This window comes from Ahaetulla prasina, chromosome 1 (assembly GCF_028640845.1).
Source record: "Ahaetulla prasina isolate Xishuangbanna chromosome 1, ASM2864084v1, whole genome shotgun sequence".
Lineage (NCBI taxonomy): Eukaryota > Metazoa > Chordata > Lepidosauria > Squamata > Colubridae > Ahaetulla > Ahaetulla prasina.
In genome coordinates this window covers 119,140,357-119,168,089 of record NC_080539.1, presented here as the reverse complement: position 1 = coordinate 119,168,089, position 27,733 = coordinate 119,140,357, and the positions used below count along the sequence as shown (strand labels likewise).

At 36.5% G+C, this 27,733-nt stretch overlaps 1 protein-coding gene across 5 annotated transcripts in view; it reads left to right on the top strand.

Annotated features, from left to right (window-relative positions):
- Nucleotides 1-27,733, top strand: part of SOBP (sine oculis binding protein homolog) — a 161,782-nt gene that overhangs the window by 30,345 nt on the left and 103,704 nt on the right. For 2 of the 5 annotated variants that reach the window (XR_009154045.1, XM_058174287.1), the window contains exons 3-5: nucleotides 3,277-3,462; nucleotides 6,075-6,218; nucleotides 24,044-24,195. Coding sequence is in view for 4 of the 5 variants with exons in the window: in XM_058174287.1 (XP_058030270.1) it covers nucleotides 3,277-3,462; nucleotides 6,075-6,218; nucleotides 24,044-24,195 (482 nt within the window). In the remaining variant the exon portion in view is untranslated. Of the gene's footprint in view, nucleotides 1-3,276; nucleotides 3,463-6,074; nucleotides 6,219-24,043; nucleotides 24,196-27,733 lie in introns of those variants that run through there. The other 3 variants (XM_058174296.1, XM_058174305.1, XM_058174311.1) reach the window with 3 other exon arrangements.

Genomic DNA, 27,733 nt, shown 5'->3' with positions numbered 1-27,733 from the left:
TTCTGAATTCTTGCTTTATCTTTCCCTCATTTGAATTCAATGTATTTTTCCTTGAATTGCTTGCCTGTTTCTCTCTGAATTGAATAATGTGCTAAATTCATATACTGTATGTTATTGTTTCATATTTAATTGTCAACTTATCACGTACTTGCCCTTAAATTTTTAGTGTAAAATATTGTATTGATTGGTTATTGATTATATATACAGTATATTTTAAGTGTGAAACAAATAATAGATTATTATCTCCTGGAGAATTGAGGCTATGGGAGAACTGAGTTCATAAAATTTGAAAGGAGGATTGAGTAAAATTACTTTTGCTTTTGATGCTTTTCATTTTTGGTTCCTGTACTGATATCAATGCAACATCAGATAGGATTCTGCATTACTGTGATAAAATTATCATGCATAATATTATTATAAATCCTACAATGATCCTCCAAAACATCCTAAATGTTCCTTTATAAGAGAGAATCTCCATTGCCAATCTTTTCAGTCATATTTTCCCAACATACATAGAGATACAGCCGAGGACCTTTAAAGCAGCTGCATGAGACTTGCAAAAGATGTGGCTGCTTTAATCAATTGAGGATTGATGCTTTAGCTTGCATTAACATACTCCTAAATTATGTACACTCCAGACAATTAAACCCTAACCTCAGATCAGTAGGTATGATAAACCACATTTACCCTTCACTGAAAACTGAATATAAAACTGCTCTTTGTTTTATTTTTTAACTGGTATTGCTATGTTCTAAGTTGCAGCCTATGATCCTAGAACCATTATTTTGCCACTAGCTCCTTGCCTCTTCCTAAAATATAGTTGTTCATACTAGTAGGCAACTCAGTCCTTAAGATTATTATCAACCGCTTTGGCAGCTACAATGAGCAAATTCTATGAATGATCATAGAGCGCTTTTAATGTATCTTCCAGTTCAGCTGCTAAAACTACCAGTTCTGAGAAGTCTGTGCTAGATTTCTGTAGAGTCCTATTTTAGCACTTGAAAAATATTATAATTAGCAATGAGATTATGTACGGATGGAGAAATAGAAAAAAGACTGTTCATTGTGTGTTTCTGTTAATAGTGGAGAGACAGTATTGTGAGTGACAATTAAAGCTTCCTTCCAGAAATTTTTATATGGAGTTTGAATGGAGTGTGTGTTTGTGTGTAAATGGGTGTGTATGTGTAATATTTTGCTGAGTTTTCCTTCATATAGAATGGGATAATATTTCATCTGTTCGGAACAGCGGGCAGATTTGTGTTTTCAAGTACATATATGAGTATATGAATGGATGTCGGTTTGTGCATTCGTTTTTCAACACTATATTCAGAACACGCACTAGCTAGTTTTACAATTATCAGGAACACTTTTTAAAAATTGATAATAGAAATTTATTGAGATTCCAAATCAGGACTACAAAAAATCTATATAAATACTGCTTAGAATTTTTTATGCTGTCATCCATAATTTTTATACTCTAGTTCTGATAGCTTTATTATATTAGGAGTATAATTTGTTCATTTATTTATTTATTATAGGCCAGCAATATTTTGATTGCATTACAAAATGCAACCAAAATATTACATTGCTGGTCTACCAATGTAATATGGTAGATCAGAAACGTATACATCAAATATGATACTCAGATGTATAGCATCTACATCTGCTGACTTGTTTCTTTTCACATTGTCATTAAGATCTAAAGCTCATCTTGTCACTCACATGGCATTAAGATCATTAAGGTGTAAAACTCATCTTGTCCCTATTTCCCACAGTTCATCTGACTCAACCTTGTGAAAACATCAGGTCAGGTATCAGATAATTCTGTGTCTTCCTCAGTGAACATTTTCTGTTCATCTCGCTTTAATTCTGCTTTATATATCTTTATCTCATTCATCTCTGCACCCAGCTTTTTTGCTTCTGATGTATTTGTAAATTACAAAATGTATTTGATCTTAATGCTGAACTGTATGCTGCTCAGAATTTTTTCCAACGATTTGTTTTTATAAATTTGGGTGGCTTTGGTTCTCCCCATTATGGCAAGTCTTCTCTAATAGCGTTTTTGACACAACTCATTATAAATGCGTGTGATCCCTTGCACTAGGTTGCACTTTTACTGCCCTACAGTAGGCATTTTATCTGAGCTATTATTGTAGTTTTGAATAAACTCCAATCATCTTGGGGTTTCTTTGATTTTCTTCCTTTTTACATTCCTCTATTGTCAAATAAATTCTCCATTTTAGCAAAATATGACTGTCCTGGACTTCTTATAGAAATTTCTTCCTTCTCTAAATATTAGGCTATGCTCTCTTTAATATTAAAGAATCAAATACATGTTACTTCCAAGATGTTTAATTTTAATAAAGTGACAAAATCAGAGATTTTATCAACAGCAGTGTTTTTCATCCTGATCAATTTATGATATATGGACTTCATCTCCCAGAATTCCCTAGCCAGCATGGCCATTGCTAAGAATTTTAGGAACTGAAGACCACACATCACAAGGTCACCCAAGTTGGGAAATGCTGTTTCCTGCTTTACAGTCTTTAATCACTGCTAACTGGAGGAATCAAGTTAAGAGGCTTGAAAAATGCACTAGTTATACTTGCTAAGTCATGAAAACAAGTTTCTTAGTATTTGATTGACTGTTCTATGTGAACACAAAGGCTGAATAATTGTTTTTCCTTATTTCTTGTCAGCTGTCTTGATAAACATTTACCATTATGTTAAAATAGGCATATTTCATGTTAGTAAGACGTATTTTGCAGTTATTATGACCTGCAGTTACATGTCTTGATAATATGTGGATATTGAATGTATCCACATATATCTTAAATTATTGTAAATAGAGCACCTACATTTTAATGCAGTATTTAAATGAAAAATAATATCTACAGAGTATTATTATAAAATGTTGATCTTGTCCCATTTAGCTTTGGGTATCTACACTCTGAAAGTGTATAATTGGGCAAGACTAATGAAATTTATGATTGTGTTTAGATGCTGTGAGTTTTTAAACTCTGATTATAGTCAGTGTGCGATCTGAGTTATGCTTCCTATTGTATGTGAGCACTTTATTACTATGCACAGTTTTGGAAAGAGTACTGATATATTAAACTACAAATTGGATTCATCCTGGAAACCTGACATAATTAGTTTTGGCTAAATAAGGGTATATTAACTGCTCAATTGTTAATCAAATTGGCAAACAATAAATATACCATATCTGGTCTAAAGCTGTAATATATTTTAAAATTAATTATTTTTCCTTTACAGAAAATTCTTTGCCAAAAACAAAATTACCTGAAGACAGTGTTATGTCACCATACAATATAAACACAAACTATCCAGGGCTTACCACAGGAAATGGAATCTCAGACTCACCAGCAGGATCAAAGGAACATGGCAATGTACCCATTATTGTACCATTAATTCCACCACCTTTTATAAAGCCACCAGCAGGTAAATAATTTATTTTGAAATGTTTTACTTTTCTTAGATAATGTTCCTAAATGTTTCAAAGTTACAGGAGTACAGGTAGTCCTCGACTTATGACAACAACAGAACCCGAAATTGTATTGCTAAGCAAGGCAGTGGTTAAGTGAGTCACAGCCCATTTTAATGACCTTTTTGCCATGTTTGTTAAGCAAATCACTGCAGTTAAGTGAATCATGTGATTTTTAAGCAAATTTGGCTTCCCCCATTAATTTGCTTGACGGAAGCTCCCTAAGAAGGTCGCAAATTACAATCCCGGGACCCTGGGACTCTGCAACCATCGTAACTACATGCCATTTGCCAAATGCTTAAATTCTTATGATGTGTCTATGGGGATGCTGCAATGGTCTTAAGTGTGAGAACTGTTCATAAGTCACTTTTTTCAGTGCAATTGTAAATTTGAACGTCACAAAATGAATGGCTGTCAGTTGAGGATTGCCTGTAGAATATTGCAAACTCATAGTTTACAGAATTTGCTTTTGGAAAGTACTAAACTGCCCTTAGAAAGGCATGGTGCAGGTGACCGTTGTGGGGAGGAGAATCAGAATGTTCTGGAGCGGTTTCATTCTTCAATCAGTGAGTTTTGCATATGCCTAACAGCAGAGGTGGGTTTCAGCAGGTTTGACCAGTTCGGGAGAACCGGTAGTGAAAATTTTGAGTAGTTCAGAGAACCGGTAGTAAAAATTCTGACTGGCCCCCACCCCCATCTATTCTCTGCCTCCCTAGTCCCAGCTGATAGGGAGGAAATGGGGATTTTGCAATAACCTTCCCCTGGATTGGGGAGGGAAAGGAGATTTTACAGTATCCCTCCCCTGTCATGCCCACCAAGCCATCAAGCCAGTGGTGGGATTCAGCCAGTTCGCACCACTTCAGGAGAACTGGTTGTTAACTTCCTGAGCAGTTTGGCAAACTGGTTGTTGGAAGAAATCATTATGGCAGAGAACCGGTTGTTAAATTACTTGAATCTCACCACTGCATCAACCCATGCTTACCAAGCCATGCCCACAGAACCGGTAGTAAAAAATTTTTGAAACCCACCACTGCCTAACAGCAAGAGATTTCAGTACAGACTGAGCGCCCCAAATGTGATCATGTGATCATGGGGAGAAGCGCCTAGCAGTCAGGATTTTAAATCAGTGTCGTATGTAGCCCTGGGGAGTCCATTGTAACTTTGAACAGTCACTAAGAGAATGGTTGTAAGTCGAGGACTGCCTGTACTTACAAAGTCAGAAGAATCCTTTTCTTTAGAACAGGGGTGGACAATGTGACCTTCAATGTTTTTCGATTACAACTGCCATGATCTACCATGCTGGCTTGCTCTAAGGAGAGTTGGAATTTTTCCACTGCTGTATTAACAATGTAAGGTTAAGTCTGCAGATTTATTTAAGGGCACAAATAGACCTATTACAATATCGATATTTAACAAAAAAGATGTTTAAAGTTTTGTGAAATAATTTAGGAACTGTATATAGCTGCAGTCTCCAAACTTTCCAGCTCTGTGGACTGGTGACGGCAGTGGCCACAGTGGAGAGAGGGGATGGTTTCACCCACATGAGCACCACTTGTGCAAATGCAGCCTTGTGTGCTCACCCAGGGCTTGCACGACCCAGTTACCAATAGGCTGCAGTCGGGGGGTTGGGGACCTCTTTTAGGTTATAATAAAATTCAATGTGATCTTAAGATTCAGACTTCTGACTAGTACATGGTTCCTAAAGTGTTTGCTATCACACCTCCCTTTTTGGAGTAGTATGTAATCTTAATGTACATATTACCCCTAAAAATGGAGAATGAATAAAATGAACAATGAAAACAATACATATAGTTTTCACATAAGCACAACAATAGGGACTATCAACTCTGTGGCTAAGTGATGTTGTTGTGCAAAACATGATGTGACCCTGCTGGACTTACAACCTCATTTGTCCTGCAATTGTTAAACAAATCACTCATGGTTGTTAAGTAAGACATCATGTAACCGCAACTTGCAATTTTACTGCCACCTTCTTCATTGACTTTGTCGGAATCCAGCTGTGATACATGCAAATGGCTATCAGATAATCATGGAACACTACAAGAATCCTAAATGCCTACTGGTTGTGAAGTGCTTGAATCTTAATCACATGACAGTGGGTGTGCTGTGATATAAGTGTGAGAACAAATTATAAATTTACTTTTTCAGCATTATCATAAGTATTAATAGTTGCTAAACAAGGCAGTTCTTAAACAAAGACTACCGGTATAATGAAACTTGGGGAAAGATGGATTATTGCAGCAATAAACAATGTAACATAAAGGTTTTTCAAAACTCCCCTGGACTCTGTCTGCCTTCTCTAAGGGAGGTCTACATCACAATGTGAGAATATTTGGTCTAGAAGGGCTGGATTTAAAATTGCTTAGTTCAATGAACTAAGAATGTGAGCAGCCCAGGTTTGTTTTGTTGTACAGATATACCTTGACTTACAACTATTAGTTCTGGTTATTGTTCAAAATTATGACAGTGCTGAACAACAACTTATGACCAGTCCCTGAAATTAGGGCTGTTGCAGTACCCCTGTGATCATATGATCTTGATCTTACAGAATACAGAATAATAGAGTTGGAAGAGACCTTGGACTGGAGGTCTTTTAGTTCAACTCCCTGCTCAAGCTATACCAATTCAGACAAGTGGCTGTCCAGTCTCTTCTTAAAAGCGTCCAGTGATGAAGCACCCACAACTTCTGAAGGCAAGCCATTCTCACTGTTATGAAATTTCTCCTTAGTTCTAGGTTGCTTCTTTCCTTGATTAGTTTCCATCCCTTACTTCTTATCCTGCCTTCAGGTGCTTTGGAAAATCGGTTGATCCCCCTCTTCTTTGTGGCAGCCCCTCAGATATTGGAACACTGCTATCATATCACCCATGGTCTTTCTTTTCAGTACATTAGACATACCCAATTCCTGCAACCGTTTTTCATGTGTTTTAGTCCAGAGTTCTCCAAACTTTCCAGCTTTGCAGACTGGCGGGGGGCAAGGGGATGATCTTGCACAAGCAATGGGCAATCACTAAGTCACCTGCTGCTCATGCAAATGGTTTTGTGTCTGTGCGTTCTCATCTGCCATTTCTGGTTTCAAAAGGCTCAAGGCTCAGTAGTGGGCCACAGCCGGGGGTTGGGGACCCCTGTTTTAGTCTCTAGGCCCCTAATCATCTTTGTTGCTCTTTTCTGCACCTTTCCCAAAGTCTCAATATCCTTTTTATAATGTGGTGACCAAAACTCAATGCAGTATTCCAAATATGGCCTGGCTAAGGTTTTATAAAGTGATACTAATACTTCTCATGAATCTTGACGCTTGGCAACCCATTTGCATTTATGACCAGTTGCCAAGCACTCTGCAATCACTTGATCACCATTTGTAACCTTCCGTGCCAGTTTGTCTGGAAAATCAATTGGGGAGCCAGCAGGAAAGATTGCAAGTCATTGGGGTAAGTCTGCCACCTGCACACTCTCTCTAGCGTCTTGCCTTGCATTGACCTCTTGGGCACCTCCACACATGCTTCCTGAACTTCCCCTGCATCCCTGCTCCCCCACATTGCCTCCTATCTGGCAGCAGCCACTTATCTGCCTGCCAGCCTGGGATTTGAAACTACCTGCTGGCTTCCCGCTGGCTTTGTTTGTGAGAATCCAGCAGGAAGTTGCCTTGCCTAACCACAGTGGGATTCAGTTAACAATGGCAATCAATTCTGAAGGCACTGGTATATGATGTGGTCATGGTTTATTACTACATTTTTTGGCAACAAAAGTTCTGGTCCCAATTGTTGTCGTAAGTTGAGAACCACCTGTAGGAGATTCCAAATTCAAAGATATGTGGGCAAGGATCTGTAAATTATATCCCCTTACTTGTGGCTTATCTCCCTGCAAGTCTCCTGGTGTCATTTTTTTCATATTAACATTTATCTTTAGGTTTCCTTCCCTGTATTATTTTGGTTAAGGTCAGTAATGTGCAAAACCATATCTTTGCCAAGGCTAGTTTAATACTATGAATAGTAGAGGATGCATGAAAACAATTGTTCATGTCGGAATGGTACAGAAAAGCTCTTAAATGTTGGCTAGGGAGGGGCATTAGAATTTTGAGAAAACACTGGTGTTTTTTTTTACATTTTTGTAAAAAATAAAATCATCATTTTTATAATGTCCAGTGTAAAATTAGCCTGGTATAAATAGTAAATGTTGATTTTCATACATATGACATAAAATGATGATAAAATAGCATGTTCCTATCTCCCATTTTTATCAAATGAAATCCACAAATTAGATTACTTGTGAAAACTTTTATACTAGAGATGTTTAATTTCTGGAAATTTTGAAGCAATATTTCCTGAGGCTTGGGGCCACAGTAAGGGATTTGGAATTAATATAGACCGTATATAAAAAGTACTTATATTACTACTTTTTACCATGGGCATTTTGGAGTGCCAAGTAGGGACAGATGGAACAAATATACCGGTAGTGAGGTTGTGTTGCTCGTTTTGTACATTATGTACAAATAGTTAAGGGTAGAGTTTGCATTGTGACATTAATTTAGTCTGATGAAAAATTGGTTTCTGTGAATGGGTTTGCCTTTTATAGTTGTATAACAGTTTTATTATTTTATAAAATATGTATTTTTTCTCTAGAAAGTATTAGTGTGTAAAATTGCATATTGTTTATTTAATAATAATAATAATAATAATAATAATAATAATAATAATAATAATAATAATAATAATAATAATAATAATAATAATAATAATTTAATTTTTATACCGCCCTTCTCCCGAAGGACTCAGGGCGGTTAACAGCCAGATAAAATACAGTACAATACAATACAATAAAATCACTATTAAAAAACTTATTCGATATGGCCAATAAAATTAAATTATAAAATACATATTATAAAATAAACCCCATTTAAAATCCTATTTAAACCCCCCCCCCTTTTTTTTTTATGCCAGTCCTGCTCGGAAGAATAAATACGTCTTCAGCTCGCGGCGAAAGGTCTGGAGGTCAGGAAGTTGTCGAAGTCCTGGGGGAAGCTCATTCCAGAGGATAGGTGCCCCCACAGAGAAGGCTCTCCCCCTGGGGGTCGCCAGCCAACACTGTTTGGCTGACGGCACCCTGAGGAGACCCTCTCTATGGGAGCGTACCGGGCGGTGGGAGGCATGTGGTAACAGAAGGCGGTCCCGAAGATATCCCGGTCCTAAGCCATGGAGCGCTTTAAAGGTGGTAACCAGCACCTTGAAGTGCACCCGGAAGACCACAGGCAGCCAGTGCAGCCTGCGCAGGATAGGTGTTATATGAGAGCCACGAGTGGCTCCCTCTATCATCCGCGCAGCTGCATTCTGGACCAACTGGAGCCTCCGGGTGCTCCTCAAGGGGAGCCCCATGTAGAGAGCATTGCAGTAGTACAGGCGAGAACATGTATACATTTATTTAAAACGTACTTTTAGTTTTTTTTGAAAACGGAACGTCTGCTAAACTGTTAAGGAATATAGCTTATCTATTTTTGGTTTTTTAGGAGAAGCAGAAAGGCAAAAGTGGTTGCTGGATACAGAAGTCTATTGTGTAACATGCTATTCTGAACTTTGTCCTTCACTAATTTCAGGGGAAAAGAGGTGGAAAAAACTCCAAGGCTCAAATACATTTTGTCACCTCAAATGTTGTCTATTCAATTACATTTTCTGTATTTGAAATATTATCTATTAGAAGTTTCCACTTCTAGTAATTCTTTATTTTTGTAATTTTATCATTTTTATGAAGATTTGAAAACTGAAGATTTGCCTATATAGATACATGCTTCTCTTATTCTATTTCTTTCTTCTTTTAGAAAGAAAAAGATTAGGAAGTATTACATAATCAATTTTCCTGGTTTTGGGAAAGTAAACAAAACACTCTTTTTCCATATTGTTCCTCTCCGCTTGGTCCTTCATGCACATTTTCAAAGTACAGTATATTATACCTTTGTTTTGCTAATGTTGCATATGCTATATGTGATAGCTGTTCTGCTTATATTTATGCAACATCTAGCAAATTGTATAACATTACTGATACAATGCTTTTCCCACTAATATTACTTTGGATCCATTTAGTAAGCGTCTCATTCTAAATTATCTATGATTTTAAAGGATAAAACCACAACCTTGAATTGAGCCCAGGTAGCAACTGGCAACTCAGGTTAAAATTTAGAATATGATATGATTATAATACAGTATACAGGTTAGCAGTGTAATAACATTTTACACCATTCAAAGCTGTTCAAGGTTAGTCGGAAACAACATATAGTAATAGTCTAGCCATCATGTAACCAAAGCATGGTTATCTTTATGCTTTTCCAACCAGCTTAGCAACCGTTTTAACTGATGCAGTAAACAGCACTATTCAATTATTTGGATTTAATTTCAGCTTTTTCAAGGGTACTCAGTACTACCTCAACAACACAACCGTACTTAGTATAGTGAGCATATTGACAACTCTTTACTGTACTGTAAAATTTTATGTGTCCTCTCTCATCAGGTTTATATATCTATTAAGGGGGCATTATCGATTGGGAGAATGCCATCATTGTTCTTGTATACAAACTGAAAGGTACCAAGAGTGAATTCAAAAAATTTAGGGGGATTAATGTCTTAAGTATGCCTGAGAAGAAGTTTGGCAGAATTCTGTTTGAAAGAGTATGAAACATGACAATGAATAAAACTTGGGGAATGCAGTGTGGAATTATCTGAGCAGAAGCCATGAAGACCACATTTTCACTCTTCAGTATATCATTCACAAATATATAACTGAAAGAAAAAAAGTAGTGTATATTGATGTTGTTTGATACTGTATGACTGCATTTGAGAAAGAGAATAGGCTTGGATAATGGAATGTTTTGCACAAATACGGAGTTCCTAAAGTAGATAAAAACAGTGGATGAGGGAAGTAAAGCATACACTGGATAAATTGAATGCTTAATAGAACATTAAACAGTGAGCAGGGAGTAGGACCAGAATGTGTGATGTTTCTCTGAATGTCTAATGTACACATAGTGTGGCAAGAAGATTCGTAAAATGGGGCAAACTCACTTAACAAATGTTTCACTTAGCAACATAAATGTTGGGCTCAATTGTGGTCGTAACTCAAGGACTACCTGTATTTATAAATAAATATGTAAAGTAATTTGATTTGATATATGAATATGCATGTATTTTTACAGATAGACAGAACCATGTTATAGGTTGAAAACACAAATGATTTGTAGTTAGTGCTAACTGAACTATATGATGGAGGAACATGAACATAAAGTGAATATATCAAAACAAATAGCTGACAAATTTTGTCAGGAATTTATGTACTCAATAGAATATTTACTAAAGATGGTAAACTGGATGGAGAAGTAATAGAATGTAGACAATTTGGTTCGTAATCTGTTTTGGGATTCTGCCCATTTTGTTATACATAAGTTAAGAGTTTGTTATGTCCAGATAAACATAAAAGCATGTTAAATTCAGGAAAAAATAATTAAGAAGTTTCTGTGATTAAAAAAAAAGAAAGAAGAGAGGCGTGGCCAGTGTCGCGGGCGAGACGGTCACAAACCCCGATGTCTCCGGGGTTTATGCCAATATCCCCCCTCCCAGGGGGTCCGTCTGAACTTCGGATCAGACCATAGCTGCCTCGAAGGGGCAGCGAAGAGTGGGGGAGCCGCCGGAGCAAACGGGGAGTTGGCAAACTCCCCATAGCTCCGGATTTTTTCCCCTGACCCAGCGGGGAGGAATGCAGCGCCATAGTCCATCATGGCAGCTGCACCAAAGCTGCGGCGGCTACAAGAGCGGGCAGGAGAAAGAACCATCAAGAAACAAATTGTTGAAGTCGGGTGAGTGATGATCTCACGAAGGAACAATAAGAATTCAAAAGAGGCACAAGCCTTGGGGAGAACTTGTAGATTGGCGGCTAATTGAATAACAAGTGAAAGTGAAAGTCAATTTGGAGAATGCACATTCGGGAAGTGAAAGAGAGAAGATAGGACTTGGAATGGAAGCAGAGCCCCATTCAATTAAAGAAAAGAAAAATAAACTTTTCCCAACTAATTAATGGTTTGGAGATTCTTGGAAGTTTTAATGAATTATATATTGGAAATTAAAAAAATAGGAGAAAAAAGTAAAAGAAGCTATTGAATTGTTTTTTATGTAAATATCTCAAATCCCTCTGTTTTAAATTTATGGAATACTAAAGATGTCAATAGGACATAAGAATCTGGAAGATATAAATATAATTAAGGGAAAATCCTGGAAAATTGACCTCCACGTACCAAAGCATCTGAGAACAAAGGATTTTTGTCACCAAAATGGCTACTTATCACCTGTGAGCAGTAACTGTTTCAAAAAGACATCTAGAGGCAGAGAAAGAGAGCTACAGGATCGGTTGCTGGCACTACACAACAGTTTTAGAAGAGAGTTTCAGATGGCGTGTCTTTGAATTATGGAAATTGAATTTCCTATTTAAACAAGAATCCAGAGGCAAAGAAAGTTGTAAGAATGGAATAGTAGACTATTCCCCATGGAGCAAGTTCTGTGGGTGTGGGCACACAACATTTTTTTTGGAAGGAACTTATGGCTGCCTTTATAATTAGAGGCAGAGGAAAATAGCAAGAGTCGAATAGCTTTCTTGTGACTATTCCCATGAGGATTGGTTTCGTTGGGACCACACAACAGTTTTAGAAGGGATTTCTAGATAGTGTCTTTGGATTATTTGATTTAAGTGGAGATTCTTATTTAAGAAGAACTCAGAGGCAAAGAAGGAAAGTAAGAATGGAAAAGTGGACTATTCCCACAGAGAAGGCGCTGCTGATGTAGACGCACTACTTTTTTTTTTGAAAGGAACTAATGGCTGCTTTTAGAGTTATGTTAAGAGATTCATTTTAGAAAATGTTAATATTTATATTAAAATATGAGTGACAATTATGATAAAAATAATTGAGGTTTTGGGAAATGGAGGAAAAAATACTAGAATAAATTGAAATAAGAGGGAAATGAATGCTATTATACTGAGGAAGAAATTTTCTTTTTTTTTGTTTTTGTTTTGCAAATAAGGTAATGAAAGGATTTGATAAAACTTCTAAGGAAACAGTTAATATTTGGGGAGAATAACTGGGGGAAAGAATTAGTGACTACCCTTGCAAATGCTAAATGTTTTACTTGATATTAAAATGGATTAGATGTAAAACTTTAAATATATGTTATTGATTTAGAGGCAGAGGAAGATGAGGGAAGAATGGAATTGTCTATGTGATCTCTGGGCAGTTTTAAGAAAGAGATTTTAAATAGGATGACCTCTGATTAGTAATGTAGATATAAAGCTGAGAGTGGTGAAATTATAAAACGTAAATAGAATTTATTAATGATGTTGAAGGGAATTAAACACGGGGACTAGACTTCATTTAAATATTCTCCTGAATGGGTTGAATTTGATTTATTTCTATAATCAGATTGTGTGCAAATAAATAATTGAATTTAAAGAAGAAGAAGGAAAATACATTGTATTAGATTATAACTTAGGTGAAACTTGATATGTTTAAAGATGTTCCTGACCAATAATTTGTTCACAATAATTTTTTTTTATTATGCTTGATAAAAAATAAAAAAATTTGGCAAAAAAAGAGAAGAGATTAGAGTCAAGAATAAAAAGTTTGAAAAGGTTGCTGAATGAATGTGGACTGACTATAAAGCGAATGACCAGTACAAAATAGCTACATAGAGATGGTTTGGTCATATAGAGAAAACGAATAAAGACTAAATTGTAAAACCAATTTGTGAAGAAAACATGAATGGGTTAAGAGGAAAGATAGCATTAAGAAAGTTGTGGTTGAATGGAATTGATGAGATCCTCAAAAGGAGAGATCTGAAAAAAATTAAAGAACAAGAACTGTTTGAAGCACTACATGGACAGAATGAAATCAAGGATCTTTACAAGGATAGGTCAGATGTGAGAGATCTGAAGCTGAAAAGGCAGGTGCTACTTTTATCAATGCCTTCTTAAAGAAGATAGATCTTTTTGCAGGGTTGTGCAGTAGCCCCACACTTCCAGGAAAATAAGCTTTTTTTTTTTTTATATTCAAAAAGTTTTTATTAGTCAAAAAAGGTTTATACAAATACATTTCAGGTATGGTAAATTTTCATTTTTCTTATCTAAAATAAGAATTTTACTCAAATTTTTTAACACATACAACAGCCATATGGCAAGCAGGTGACACGAAGTAGCTAAGTTTACAAATTTTAAATACGTAATAAAGAAGAGTCAAGAATAAACAGAATATCGTACAAAGGAGAGTAAGGAAAACCAACACAATCCCAAATATCTTTATCACTTCCTAGTTTTAGATCTCAGAACTCTGGGTTCAGCCTGACCCAACTCCAGGGCCGCAACAGCGGCAGCCGCTTCCTCCCCATGATCTATAACCTCCCCTTCTTCAATTCCTGGGTCATCTGATTCCAGGAGGGCTTTGTGTTCCTCCACATAGGCCGTAGCCTCCAATTGTACTGATTTTTCCGTAATGCCCTCCCGGAAAATCATCAATCCCTCTGGCATCAGCCATCTGAAGCCCACTCCTTCTGGTACAATTTGCTTGACAAAAATAATATTTCTTTCTTTTTCACGCACCTGTCTGGGAATCTGCCTCAGAATGGCTATCTCCTGCCCCTGTAAATCAGTGCCCCACTCCTATGTTTTCTAAGAATTTCATCTCTCGTCTCTCTTCTCACAAATTTGACATGAACCTCTCTAGGAACTGCATGCGTGCGTGCATATTGCGAATTAACTCTATAAACTCGATCCACATCCCAATTCATGAAATCAACACCTCTCCCAAGAAATTCTCCCAACAATTTAGTCACAACATCTCTCAAGTCTTCTTGGTCCACTTCTTCCAAATTTTGAAACCTAAGGAAATAAGACATTTTATCCATCTGTAGTCCAAGCACAGCATTGCCTGTCGCCTCCTCTCTTTTCTGCACTGCCCGCATCTCGCCCTCCAAACCTTCCACTTTCTGCTTGTTTTCTGCTGAAACTTGTTGAGTATCCTTTAAATCCTTTTGGATAGTCACAATTTCTGCTCTTATTTCATCCAATTTCTTGTCCATATTAGATAACTTTTCCAAAATTCTCTCCATCTCTCCAGCAGTTGGTCTCTGACCTTTTGCCATTAAGGAGAAAAAAATACAAAATCCTCAGGCAGGCACAGTATCCTTGTAATTTCCTCCGGATCCACCAGGGGCACTCACAGGAGCAACGAGTCCAGAGTACAGTTAGTCAACCAGGAAGTCAAGGGAAGTGATGTCATCAAAATTCTCATAGTGAAGGCGGAAGCTGGACGCCACCACTGTTCCCCAGAAGGAGGGGCCTCAAACCTTCCCTCCTAAATTTCTCCATCACCTCTTCTCCAGAGCTCCACAAAACCGGTAATCTTCTTATTTTAAGTTCTCCTCTCTCCCGAATAACTCGTGCTCCTTCCAACCGCAGGGGAGAGAAAACCCCCCCGCACTCCGGAGCACTCCACTCACATTTACCGATATTCCCTTCCCTTCTCCTCCTCAATTCTTCTCCGTGCCCTGTTCACCACCAGGCTGCTGCAGTTATAAATCCAATGCCCCGGTGTCACTGGGCACAGCGGCCCAGGCGACGACCAAAATAATGGCCGCGGCCTGTGGCCTCCAAACCCCGCCAAGCCTAGGACGCGCCAGCATCGGTCCCCACAGTCCTGTATGTCGGCTGGGAGACCCCTGGCGAGCCGTCCGTGCGGCAGGTGTCCTTTTCGGAACACCTGGCCCCTGAGGGCCTCGGCGGCGGCCGGATTCGGGCGCTGGAGGCAGGAGAAGCCTTCCAGACGTCCGTTGCCGCTGGATACCGGAAGTCGTCTCCAGGAAAATAAGCTTTTGAATTAAAAACAGAAAACCTCCTCTACTCCAAAGCTGTTCTGGAATGTACAGCTGAAGAAGGAGTGGGGGAGGGGAATCTCAGCAATTGCACCATGGTTTCTGAGGGAGGAAGCAACATGTTCCAGAGAACGGCCCAAGATAGGAGTGTGTGCAATCCTGAACTGGATGGGAGAGAGAAGAAATGTTTTAGGGTAGCCACACCCTAGAATGTTCCAGAGTATGTCTATTAGGTTAGAAGGTTATAGCTTTAGTTTGGCAAGAATCTGTCTATTAGGTGTAAGCAAATAAAAACTGGACTTATTCGGATTTTACTGTGACGTCTTTGGGCTCAGGCTTCACACAAGCTGCTTGTTGCATCCTTTCAGAGTCTCAGAGCAAACATTAATTTCTTTCTTAATTGTCTGTGGGTATGTGAGAGAGAGAGGGGGGAGAGAATTGTATAACATTGTTACTCCTAAAGAGTACAGCAGTGGTAGGTACTTAGATAGGTAGGTAGGCAGCCAGGTAGGTAGGTAGATGTAGAATTATAAACCATCCCCAGATTGCCTTCCAATCCAAATCCAACAGAAGAAAATGGAATCATTTCCTGGTGATCTGAACAATATTTGACTAGCATCATACTAGAAACATCCAGTAAGTTACCGCCAGATGTTTCATACATTTCTGAAAATACCCCTCTGGTTCAGAAGGCTTTTGTGGGTGCCCAGGGACTAGAGGGCAGAAAAGAGAATTCTTCATTGACTAAAATTATTTTTTCCTTGTACAATACTGGATATTTACTTACATTTCAAGTATGCAGAAACATCGTAGGAATAATGTTAAATTAGAATCTAATTTAGAATCTGATTAAATTAGACTGAATTTGATATGTTAGACCAATTGTTAGTCTTACTTAATGATAAAATGCATCTATACTTTTCATCTTGCAATTTCTCTTGCAAACTCCTGCAAAAACTTCAGCAGGTTTATTGAAATAATTTAAAAAGTTATTATAATAAAAAAAAAAATCCTGACCCTACACTGTTTTTTGGGTGGGGTGGGGAAGATGAGACCTAGTATATGTGGTTTTCTTTAAACAAAATAGCATTTGCTAGAATTAATTTGTTTAAATTTTTAATTTTTTTTCATAGTGGTGATGGTATTCTTATCGAGTAAAGTCCGGGGGGGGGATGTAATTTGTGGACAAGTTGGCCAAAATGACTTTCATTAACTTTTTGGTGGCAGACTCTTCTGTAAATCATTCATTTTAAATGGAAAAGCAGCTAGTGATGGTGTAGAGCGGGAAGTCATTGAACGTTCTTCTTAATTAAGACTTAAAATGGCACTGCAAACTTTTGATGATTAATTGAAGCATGCGTTTGCCTGATGCATATTTAGTTATTATAATGTGATAATTTTATCTTGTTATACAGACAGATCCCACGGGGAGCATGATTTAACACTGTGAACACTGTGTTTATTGCATTGTTCATTAAGAAACGTACAAAGGCTGGTAAACAATAAGGAGATGGTAATAACTGTCTCTACAACAGTTTAGTTTTGACCCATTTCCACCTATAAAGTTATAACCTTGGAGTAGGAAATATAACTCAGAACGCCCTGAATAACTCTGAATAATAGAGGCAATCATTTTAGTGCTCCAACAGCAAGGAATTTGTGTTGATATTACTGCTCTGTTTACAACAGCACAGATGTTTATTGAGGTAAACAGTGCAGATATTTTATTGTTTGTATTTCGAAAACTGCGTTTGCATTTTTTAACACATGCTGTTCTAAATATGTTTTTACAGCATCATAGAAGAAGTGATAGGTAACTAAAAGAATTTTACTCTGGTGTAGTTCATTTTGAGGATATTAATATGAAGATTTTATTTTTTTGGCCAGAGGTAAATAAACTTGTTCTAGATTTCAGGCACACAAAAATGATATTAGTGGTATGGCTGGTTTTGAAAAATGTCCAGAGTAAATAATTTTAGATTATCTGTATTTTATAAACATCTATGATACAGGTAGTCCTGAATTTACAACAGTCCATTTAGTAATTGTTTGAAGTTACAATGACATTGAAAAAAGTGACTTATGACTGTTCTTCACACTTATAATTGTTGCAGCAGCCCCATGGTCACTTGGCTACTGATCAGGGGTGGTATTTACTTACCTTTGCTATGGGTTTGCAAATGTGAGCATATGCACAGATCATCAAAAATGGGACGTGATGACATCTGGGTGGGTGGGCGGAGCCTCCTCTAGCCGCCGCTTCTGGTTTGCCTGAACCAGATAGAACCGGCTGAATACCACCACTGCTACTGATTCATATATATGACAGTTGTGGTTTCCCAGGGGTCATGTGATCACTTTTTGCGATCTTTTGACAAGCAAAATCAACAGGGAAGCCAGAGTCACTTAACAACTGTGTTACTAACTTAAGAAATGCAATGATTCACTTAACAACTGTCAAGAAAGGTCATAAAATGAGGCAAAAGTTGCTTAACAACTGTCTCACTTAGCTACAAAAAAATTGGGCTCGATTTATTGTCATAAATCGAGGACTACCTGTATTTAGAACCAAGATAACTGAATACCTCCTGTTCATTTCAACGCATAAGCGTGGTATTTTATGATAAAGAACTTCATTGTTGGAATAATTTTTTCTTGAGGATAACTTGGTGTGGACATTTTATTTTATAAAGAAAGGCTGCTCTGAAATATTCGCTACATTTGCAGTTTCATTGAAAATTTGTCTTGTTTGTAAATGAGAAATAATTCCAGATTCACTCCAGTTGCGGTATAGATTTAGAATTTGTTCCTGCCATTCAGGATATTTAGGTCCATTATTAATCATGCTTGGATGCTTAGAGAGAGAAATAGGGAAACAAGTGGGGCCAATCAGTTGCAAAATGTTGTTGGTTGGTCTTGGTTGTTTGAGGACCAGCTAAATTTTTTTCCAGGATATTCAACATTCTGTGGCCATTGCATACCAAGATTTTTAATTATTATTTTTGCAAACTTTGGGCTTTTCTTAAGCCTGCTAATATATTCTAATGCTTGCCTAGTTACAAGTGATAATCCTTGGCAGGATTAATTAATTATTATAAGGAAATACCTTTTAGATAGTGCACTTTCTCCTTCTCTTATCTATAATAAATACAATAATTTATCATGAACACTTTTATGTTCTTTATGGGCAACTGATACCATTTGCTTCCAAACATTTTTTTAATTTTATCTATCTATTGTGTCTGTGATCCTACAGTATGTTTTAGTATAAGTATATGAATGTGTTTTTGCTAATGGAAACATTCAGTAACAAATTACTATAAGATGCATCTGAGGGTACCTCATTCTAGGCCATTGGCCATTGTGACCACTTGAATAGCTATGGGCAGTAAACACCAAGATTCAATAAAACACAAAGCAGACAGTTATAAGCAGTGATGATGTTACCTAGTTGGGTAATGAAACATCTGCAAGCAAACAACCAAGTTCAGAGAGCACCAATAACTCCACAGTTAACAATTACTAGTTGTTGCAATCCAACTGTGGATATATTGAAGTAGAGCTCATGTTAGTAGGCCAGGTTGCCTGGAATGGTTTGAGAGAAGCATAATTTAGCAATTTGAAAAATTACTCGGCAAGTACTTTGCAAGTTTTTCCTTCCAAAGAATGGTGGTGATTTTAATTATCTCAAAGAATTATTTGTGTCATAAGACCATGTCCCATTCTTTTATTTCACTATTTTTTATTTTATTTCACTATTTTTGTCATAATTAAATATATGCATTGAGTAATTTATATTTCTTTTTACGCCATATATACTTCATCCTCATGTCTACCCTATTGCTTTTCTATTTTGGAGTAAGCAATCCTATGCAAAGCAGAGTACAAAAATAAGGAATAGTAAGCATCAGAAATTAATAGCTGGAGATAAAATAAAAGAATGTCAGATTCTACTTTATATAATACTATACTTAGACAGAGCTAAGAGTATTTAATATTGATTACTGTGGGGTGAGATATGTTTTCCCCAGTTCTGAATCTGCCTTGCTTCAAAGATTGATTCACAGCAAACTTCAATGTACCAGCACTCCATCAATATAGCCAGATTTTTCTTTTTTCCCCCTTTTTCTTTATTTGTTTTAATTTCTTTATCTAAGATTATTCTTTAGTTATTAGAACTAGAAACTTCATGGAGCATCCAGCCCACATGGGGCATTAAAACAATGTCATAAAAGAGTCATAACTCTGAGATGGATTTTATTAATTATAGAAATAGATGGATAGGAAGGGCCAGAACAGAAATATAGATGTATGGAAAATATCAGATAAATGTAGAAAACCTGTATATTTTATAATTCATATTTTAAAATATTTTATTGTATTTTTGGAAGGAAATCCAGTGAGACTGATTTCTTTCTTTCTTTCTTTCTTTCTTTCTTTCTTTCTTTCTTTCTTTCTTTCTTTCTTTCTTTCTTTCTTTCTTTCTATTTTATTGAAATCACAGTATGTATTATGATTACAAGATCCAGATTATGAACTACTAAGAAAATGCCCAGATCAATAAGTTAACATTAGTCTGGGACACTCTAGTGATAACCAAATTATTTTCAAAGTGCTTACTAATCAATCTCTTCATTATCTACTGTATAATCTGTCATGGACTTGATATTACAGTGGTTGGTTTGTTGTAAATTGGATCTTCTATGTCCCTTTTTTAAATAAAAGGACATTTGTCTTCTTCCACATATTGAAGCACCCTGTCTCAAAGGTAATAAATATAATTTAGTCAGGCTATTAATAAGTTCCTTCAATGCCATAGGATGCTGGCCCACAAAGTTCAAATATATTTAAAGATAAACAAACCTTCCTTTGTCTTATTTCTATCAATCTCAGTCTCCAGATCCTGAGCTTCATTTTGCTTTTCAAGTGTGATGGAATGTAAATGAACAATGATTTTCTTAGTGACTTCTGCCATGAAACTGGATTTAGCTACCGCTTGGTAAAGGTAGAAAGGGCGGTGTGCTCTCCTTTCCTGTTTAAGGTCTACACAAAGGTGGTGGCTGAGATTATCTGAAAGCATGGAGTGAGATATTACATTATGTATATTGTATCCAGCTTTACATCTCCATCCCTAGCCACCCAAGTAATGCTGTAGAGCAGGGGTGTCAATCTCAATTTCATTGAGGGCTGCCTCAGGGTTGTGTTCGACCTCGGGGGGACTGGGGACATGGCCAGGGTGGGTGAGGCCAGCTCTATGTCACTCATCAAAGCTCTGTTTTTGGCTGTGACAGCCTCCTTCAGTCTTTGCCAGTGAAAATGGAGCTCTGTTTTTGGTTGCCAGAAAAAATGGATCTTGGGCAGGCCACACATGGCCCCCCAGGTTCTGTTTTCAGCTGCGACAGCCTCCTACAGCCCTCTGCTAGTGAAAATGGAGCTTGGGGAGGCTGTGTACGGCCCACCTTGGCTCAATTTCTGCTGGCAGAGGCACTGTGGGCCTGTCCTTCACTGTTTCCAGGGCAGGCCCGCGGGCCAGATATAAGTACCCTGTGGGTCGGATCTGGCCCGTGAGCCTTGAGTTTGACACCCCTGCTGTAGAGATTCTGCCTTGGATTCTGGAGGCTGTGAGAGTTTGAAGGGGAACAACAGGATTCAATGTATCTTTAGCAAGACTAAGTGGCTTTTGGTATCATGGTCCCCTGCTTTTGGGGACGATGTACATATATTTAACTTTGAGGAAAGGTAACGAAGAAGGAATACGATAGTACTCTACAGATGCTTCAAACACAAAAGCCTCTCAAGACAGCTATTACAGTATTCCTCCACATTTTTTCTTTTTGCCTCTCATATTCTTCCTTTTTGTTATCCCTGACAAAAATGTGTTATTGCAAAAACATGAAGCTAGATTTTAGAAGAAAGAGATTGTTTTCTTATATTGTGCGAATTCTTCAGACAAGACAGCAATGGAATCTAAGCTTACTATGGCATAAAAAGAGATTATCCCTTAAGTAAAAAGGGCTGTCCAAAAATTAAACTGTTAGGTAACAAGCTGTCAGTAATATTGCTGCTGAATTGATTTACTGCTGGGAAATGCTTTGTTTTAAAATCTAGTAGGGGCTATAAAATCGGCCTTAACACAATTTTCTCTCTTTCTTATAGACCTGTGGTAGACAGCAAGGATGATACCGCCAAGTTTTCTTTCTTTACAACATATTATTATTCTTTTATTTGTATCCTCTCTTTATTAGTTTTACAAATAACCCAAGGAGGCAAACATATCCAACATAGTTTCTCCCCTCCTATTTTTCCCACAGCAACAACCCTGTGAGGTGGGTTGGGCTGAGAGAGAGTGACTGCCCTAAAGTCACCCAGCTGGCTTTCATGGCTAAGGAAGGACTAGAACTCACTGTCTTCTGCTTTCTAGTTTGGGCTTTCTAGCTAAACTGACTCTCTGTTGTTTAAAAAATAGTTTCATTTTTAATGGTGGCTCACGTCACAGATTTATGATTGTTTTTAACAGTTGTGACCTTTGCAGCATCCCCATGATCATGTGATCAAAACTCAGATGCTTAGCAACTGGTTCATATTTATGACCATTACTGTGTCCCGGGATCATGTGATCCCCTTTTGTGACCTTCTGGCAAGCGAAGTCAATGAGGAAGCCAGATTCACTTAAAAACTGGATTACTAACTTATCAACCACAGTGGCAAGAATTGTCGTAAAATGGGACAAAACTCACTTAACAAATGTCTCACTAACAACAGAAATCTTGGACTCAATTGTGGTCTTAAGTCGAGGAGTACCTGTAACTATTTATCAAGAACAATCCCAGGTTTATCTTAATTAAAAGGCTTCTTTATGAATATCATAATATGAACATATATTTGGAATAATCCTCTAGTAAAAAAAAATAAGAAATGAAGAAATAAAGTACCACTGTATGATCTTAAAAAGGCACTTATTCAATAATTTTTCTAAATGAAAAACATACTTCTTAGCTATTTCACATTGGCCACTTCTCTGGCCACTTCTGTGGTTAATATTTCATTACTTGGTTTGCTTGTTGTTGAATAATGGCACGAAACTCTTGAAACCTAATTATATGAAACTGGGCAGGATTTATCTGCTCAGAAGGGTGTTGCAAGAACTGTGCTTGGAAAATATTTCCATTTCTGCCAAGAAATAAAAATGATATTGGTGAATCTCAGGACAGGAAAGGGAAAAAAATAACTTTGTCTTCAATTTGGCATATGGGGCTCTCTCACAAGACTTAATTCCTGCAGATTTAGCTCAGTTTCAGATGACTTCTAAATTGAAAGCAGGATAAAAATTGATTAAATAAATACATTAGGAAAAAGGCAATTGCCATTTGGTATTTTTCAATGTAACTATTTTAGCGTTCAGGTGTTATCTACTTAGCAGGTGCTATCTACAGATTTCAGGTGTTACCTACATAGCAGGTCTGTTGCAAATTGGGTCTTAACTTACGGTCCAGAGGGGGGCAGGGCTATTACCTGCCTGTGCTAGAATAAGGAAGAGTGTTATATAGGGAGAGCTGTGTAGAAAACACAGAGCTTCTTCAGGTCAGTTACAAGTGGCAGAGCATGTGGGATCTCTTGTTCTTCCTTATACTACTTTTTCCTCCCAACACGAGAAGTTAGAAGCAGAAGCAGCATCTTTCAGCACACCATGCTAAACTTGAATTTGGAGAACAGGTAATCCAGCACCAGGACAGAATGGTGACCCTGCCAAGCGATAGGGACAAGGAAGCACTCCTGACGTGATCTCTGCTAATAGAAACCTGATTGGCCCTGGCCTGAGCTGTGATAATACCTTGATGCCCCAAAGGTGCTTTTTCAAGAGGCAACTGGAGTTTCTCATTTTTCTTTGAAGAAGTTTCGCTTCTGGAAGCAAAATGTCTTCAATGAAAAAGAAGAAAATCCAGTTGCCTCTTGAAAAAGCACTTTTGGGACAACCATGACCTGGATGACTGAGAATCTCTATAAATATAATACCTTGATGCAGAGTTAGGAGATGAGCAAGCTGTTGCCCTACTTGCCTGCTCTTATTTGTTACTAAAGAGCAAACCACCCAAAAGTGGCTTGTGAGTTTTGAGTGAGACTCCTGTCATAAAATAATGGGTGTTTATTTTTTCAGTGAGTCTACTTAGCCTAACATTCCTAAGTATTTATTTAGCTTCTCTTCAATATATGTAGATAATACGGTGTTTACTAATGCAATTTCACTACTTTCTCTATAAATGTTCAGTCTAACAAAACTGATAAAACGGAAATGAGTTTATAATCGTTGTAAGCAGGTGATGCTGTTCTTACTGTCTGGAACTATAATTAATTGGGGCATGGGAATAAAATATAGAAAGTCCAGGGCTTTCCCAAAATGCTAAAAGCTCTTAAAGTTGCAACATATGCTCTATTATTTACAAAATAGCTGTACTTTCCGTTCAATTAAACAATAAGGGATTCCTGGTCATCTGCTTTAGAAATTAGCAGAAAATCAAAAAGGTGCAAACATCTATGTTTGCAAAACGGTAGACATGAAAATTAATCTTTTATGGATGCTTGACAGAATGCTTCTTCTGGTATACAAATACTCTCCTTGTCTTTTTGTTGCAGAAGATGATATATCAAATGTACAAATCATGTGTGCCTGGTGCCAGAAAGTGGGAATCAAACGCTATTCTCTCAGTATGGGGAGTGAAGTGAAATGCTTCTGCAGTGAAAAATGCTTTGCTGCCTGCCGAAGAGCATACTTCAAAAGAAACAAGGTAAGAGAATAGGATTGTAATGCACACTCAATCTGAAATTTAGTACTTTAATATTAGTATTTTAATGGCATATGTTTCTTCCTTCTCTTTCTCATCCTTTTCAATCCTGTTTCTCATGTGTATTTCCTTCTGAGTTACCAATACATTTAATAAAACATACCGTGTTATCAGTTGCTTATCAGTTAGGTATTCTATACAGGTAGTCCTCAACTTACAATCATTTGCTTAGTGATCGTTCAAAGTTACAGTAGCACTTTAAAAAGTGCCTTATAACTGGTTTTCACACGCAACAGTTGCAGCATCCCCATGGTCATGTGACCAAAATTCAGATGCGTGGCAACTGGCATGTGCTTATGACTGCATTGTCCTGGGGTCATATGATCTCCTTTTGTGGCCTTTTGGCAAGCAAAATAGTGGGGAAGCCAGATTTCCTTAACAACTGTGGCAAGAAAGGTCATGAAATAGGACAAAGCTCACTTAAAAATTGTGTTGCTTAGCAGTAAAAATGTTTGAAGATCAATTATGGTTGTAAGTCAAAGACTACCTGTATTCTATAAGGGCCAATATATTGCCAGGTAAAGCTATTCACGCTGAATTACATAAGAGTCACAAATATTACATTTACAGTCTTATAAATCTTGTTGCCAACACTGGAAGAATCTTAAAATCTAGTGTTTTCAAAGCAGTAGGAATACAAATCTTATTCAGAGGTATGCTAGATTGCATTAATAAAAAATGTGTTGCTTCAGATGACAACAGGATTAGAACATTGATTCTGAGGGCTTTTGCAATGACTTGAGTTGTCTGAAATTTATGTTTTTCTCTCATTAATTTAGCACATTTTTAAACATTTCAGACATTTTGGTTTATTATTCATAACCATTCTAGGGACTATTCTGAGATATTTAATATTTTATTTTATCTTGAACTGAAATGCAGGTTTAAAATTCACTAATAAAAATTATGTTTTAAGGTTTATTTAAAGCAATGGGAATAGCTTTCATTTATATATAGTTAGAAGCTAAGGGTGTGAAATAAAATTTATTCCACATGCTATAACCAATATTAATAAATGATGAGGAATCATTTATTAGTATAAAGCATATATAAATGATACAAATGTACCATTCATTGAATCAAATTGCATACCTTTATTAATAGAAATATGATTTGTAATTGCTGTAATCAAATTTTTATGAATGCTGTAATACAAATTATACTTCGATAGAAGTTTTAATAGTATCTCAATATTTGTCATGTCTATAACAGTGAGATCACTCTGAATTTTAATTGTGTTTACTTATAGTGAACATTGAAGGAGCATAAAGCAAATATATTAGTTTGTTGAGGTTTCGATATTGCTCTTCAGTTAGATTTCCAAAACAAGTTATATCATAGAAAGACCAATCAAAGTAAAAATATAAGGAAAACATATTTTTACTATTTTTAACATGGATAAAATTAAAACATTATAATCTAATCCAAAGAGGGGAAAAGAAAAAAGAAAAGAAAGTGAAAAGAGAAAGGTATTAGGTAATAAATGGTTGAATAAGTAAATAACTTTTCAGTATTTGCTTTAAAAATCTGAAGAAGGTAGTAGTTCTGAATTAGTCATCAGACAAAACATTCTAGAGCCATAGTTTGTAGAAAAGAGCTGTAAAACTAAACAGAAAATTTGTGTAAGGAAAAGTAATGGAAAAAAATATCTTAAACACAATAATTAAATAAATGTATTCCCGTTGAAGGGCTAGCTGATCTGGGCTGCAAAAATCTATTTGACCATTAGATGTCAGCAAAGAGAAACAAAAAAATATCTGACTGCTCTCCAAGGTTGTCAACATTTTATGGTCATTGAAGAGCATTAAAAAATTCCAAATACTGGAAATATTTATAGATTTGAAATTAATCTGGTAGATAAAATGAGAGAAAAGGGGAGAGAAATAATATTGAAATAATATTTAAACATATGCTTGCAAATAGTGGTAAAACTGACTTTAAATAAGGGTAGGTACACCAGAAAATTGCAGTAATCAAATCTAAAAGGAATGGAGTTAAATTTTAACTATATTTTTTGGAGGGAGGAATGAAATATGTTTTGAAATATTAAGCTGAAAATATAAAAATAGAAATATTAAAAGATAATTGCAATTTACTGCAAAAGCATTAAGTAGAAAGCAGTGAAATAAATGACAAGATATTCCAGGTTTCCCAACTGTAAAGCCCTCTTATTTATCTTTTTAAATCTGTAATTCTGGTCTGTGACCATAATAAAAAATTCTTTTTCTATTCCAAAGCCCTCTTAATAAAATCAAGGCCTAAGCTAGCTGTTTGAAAACATTTTACATAAGAAAGGCTGTTCAATGATTTGAATTCACTTTACTGTTGTTCTTCAAGCAGTGGTGGTGCTTGAAGAACAAGAGTAAAGTGAAAGTCTTTTTTTAAGAGCTAACCCCCTTCACTAAATTAAATTGAGAAAGTATGTCACTTTCTCAAACAGTAAAACAAATCAACAAATAATTGTTTTCAAAACAAATCGAAAGCAAGCCATTTTTTAATTCTACCTTTTGCTCTAAGAACTTTCAAATAGCATTCTTTTCTTAAATTCAATACTTGCAAATTGTAATTTAAAAATGTCTCAGGAATCAGATGAAAGAATTAGTATCATGGGCAATTTAATCTTCTTGTGCTTGCATTATATTATTTTGCCAAAAGTAATTACACCAATATAATGTAGGGTGCAGAAGTCCATAGAGTGGACTGCTTTTTAAATGCACCGCTCCTATTGGATGATGGTTCATATTAAATGCATGCAGTTTTTGCTTTTGGATCCACATAGATAGATGCATTCACAAATTTTCAATCTATTCATGGATTGAAAATATTCCCACTGTGTTTTATCAGATAGGTGTATAATTAAGTTTTGAGATAATGAGAATTAGATTATAAAACACAAAGGACAAGATGTAAGATGCACTGATTAAAATTACTTTTCATTAGGAGATTTTTTTTAAAAAACAATTTTAAGATATGAATGGAAAAAATCTCACTAGGGACATTCTACAAAATGGAACATTTAATAATGAAATATTTCATGAAGCAACTCTCCCTTGACCTGAGATATCTGTGTTTGTTTATTTATAACATTTATATTCTGCCTGAGTCCAGTTATTGGCTGTCTCAAATATTGCTCTTCCAGGGAAGGTGATCAAGAAAGTCAAAATTTCAGAAACATTTCCTTGATGCTAGTTGTTTGGTTCCATTTGAACAGGGGCTTTGGCCAAAACATTAGCACTTAGTGGAGGGTGTGAATGAAGCACTTCTACTTAGTAGAATTCATTGCCGTTATCCATGGTGTCTTTTTGGATTACCTGGCTGGACTTGGCCTTGTGGACCCTATGTTATAGATTTAAGTATGCAAGTCAGTACAGTTTATTGTTATAATCACACATTGCATAATGCAGAGAGAGAAAGAGAAAGAAATAAAATTTTAGCCAACTTACATTTTGTCCAAAGTTCCACTACAGGTAGCCCTTGACTT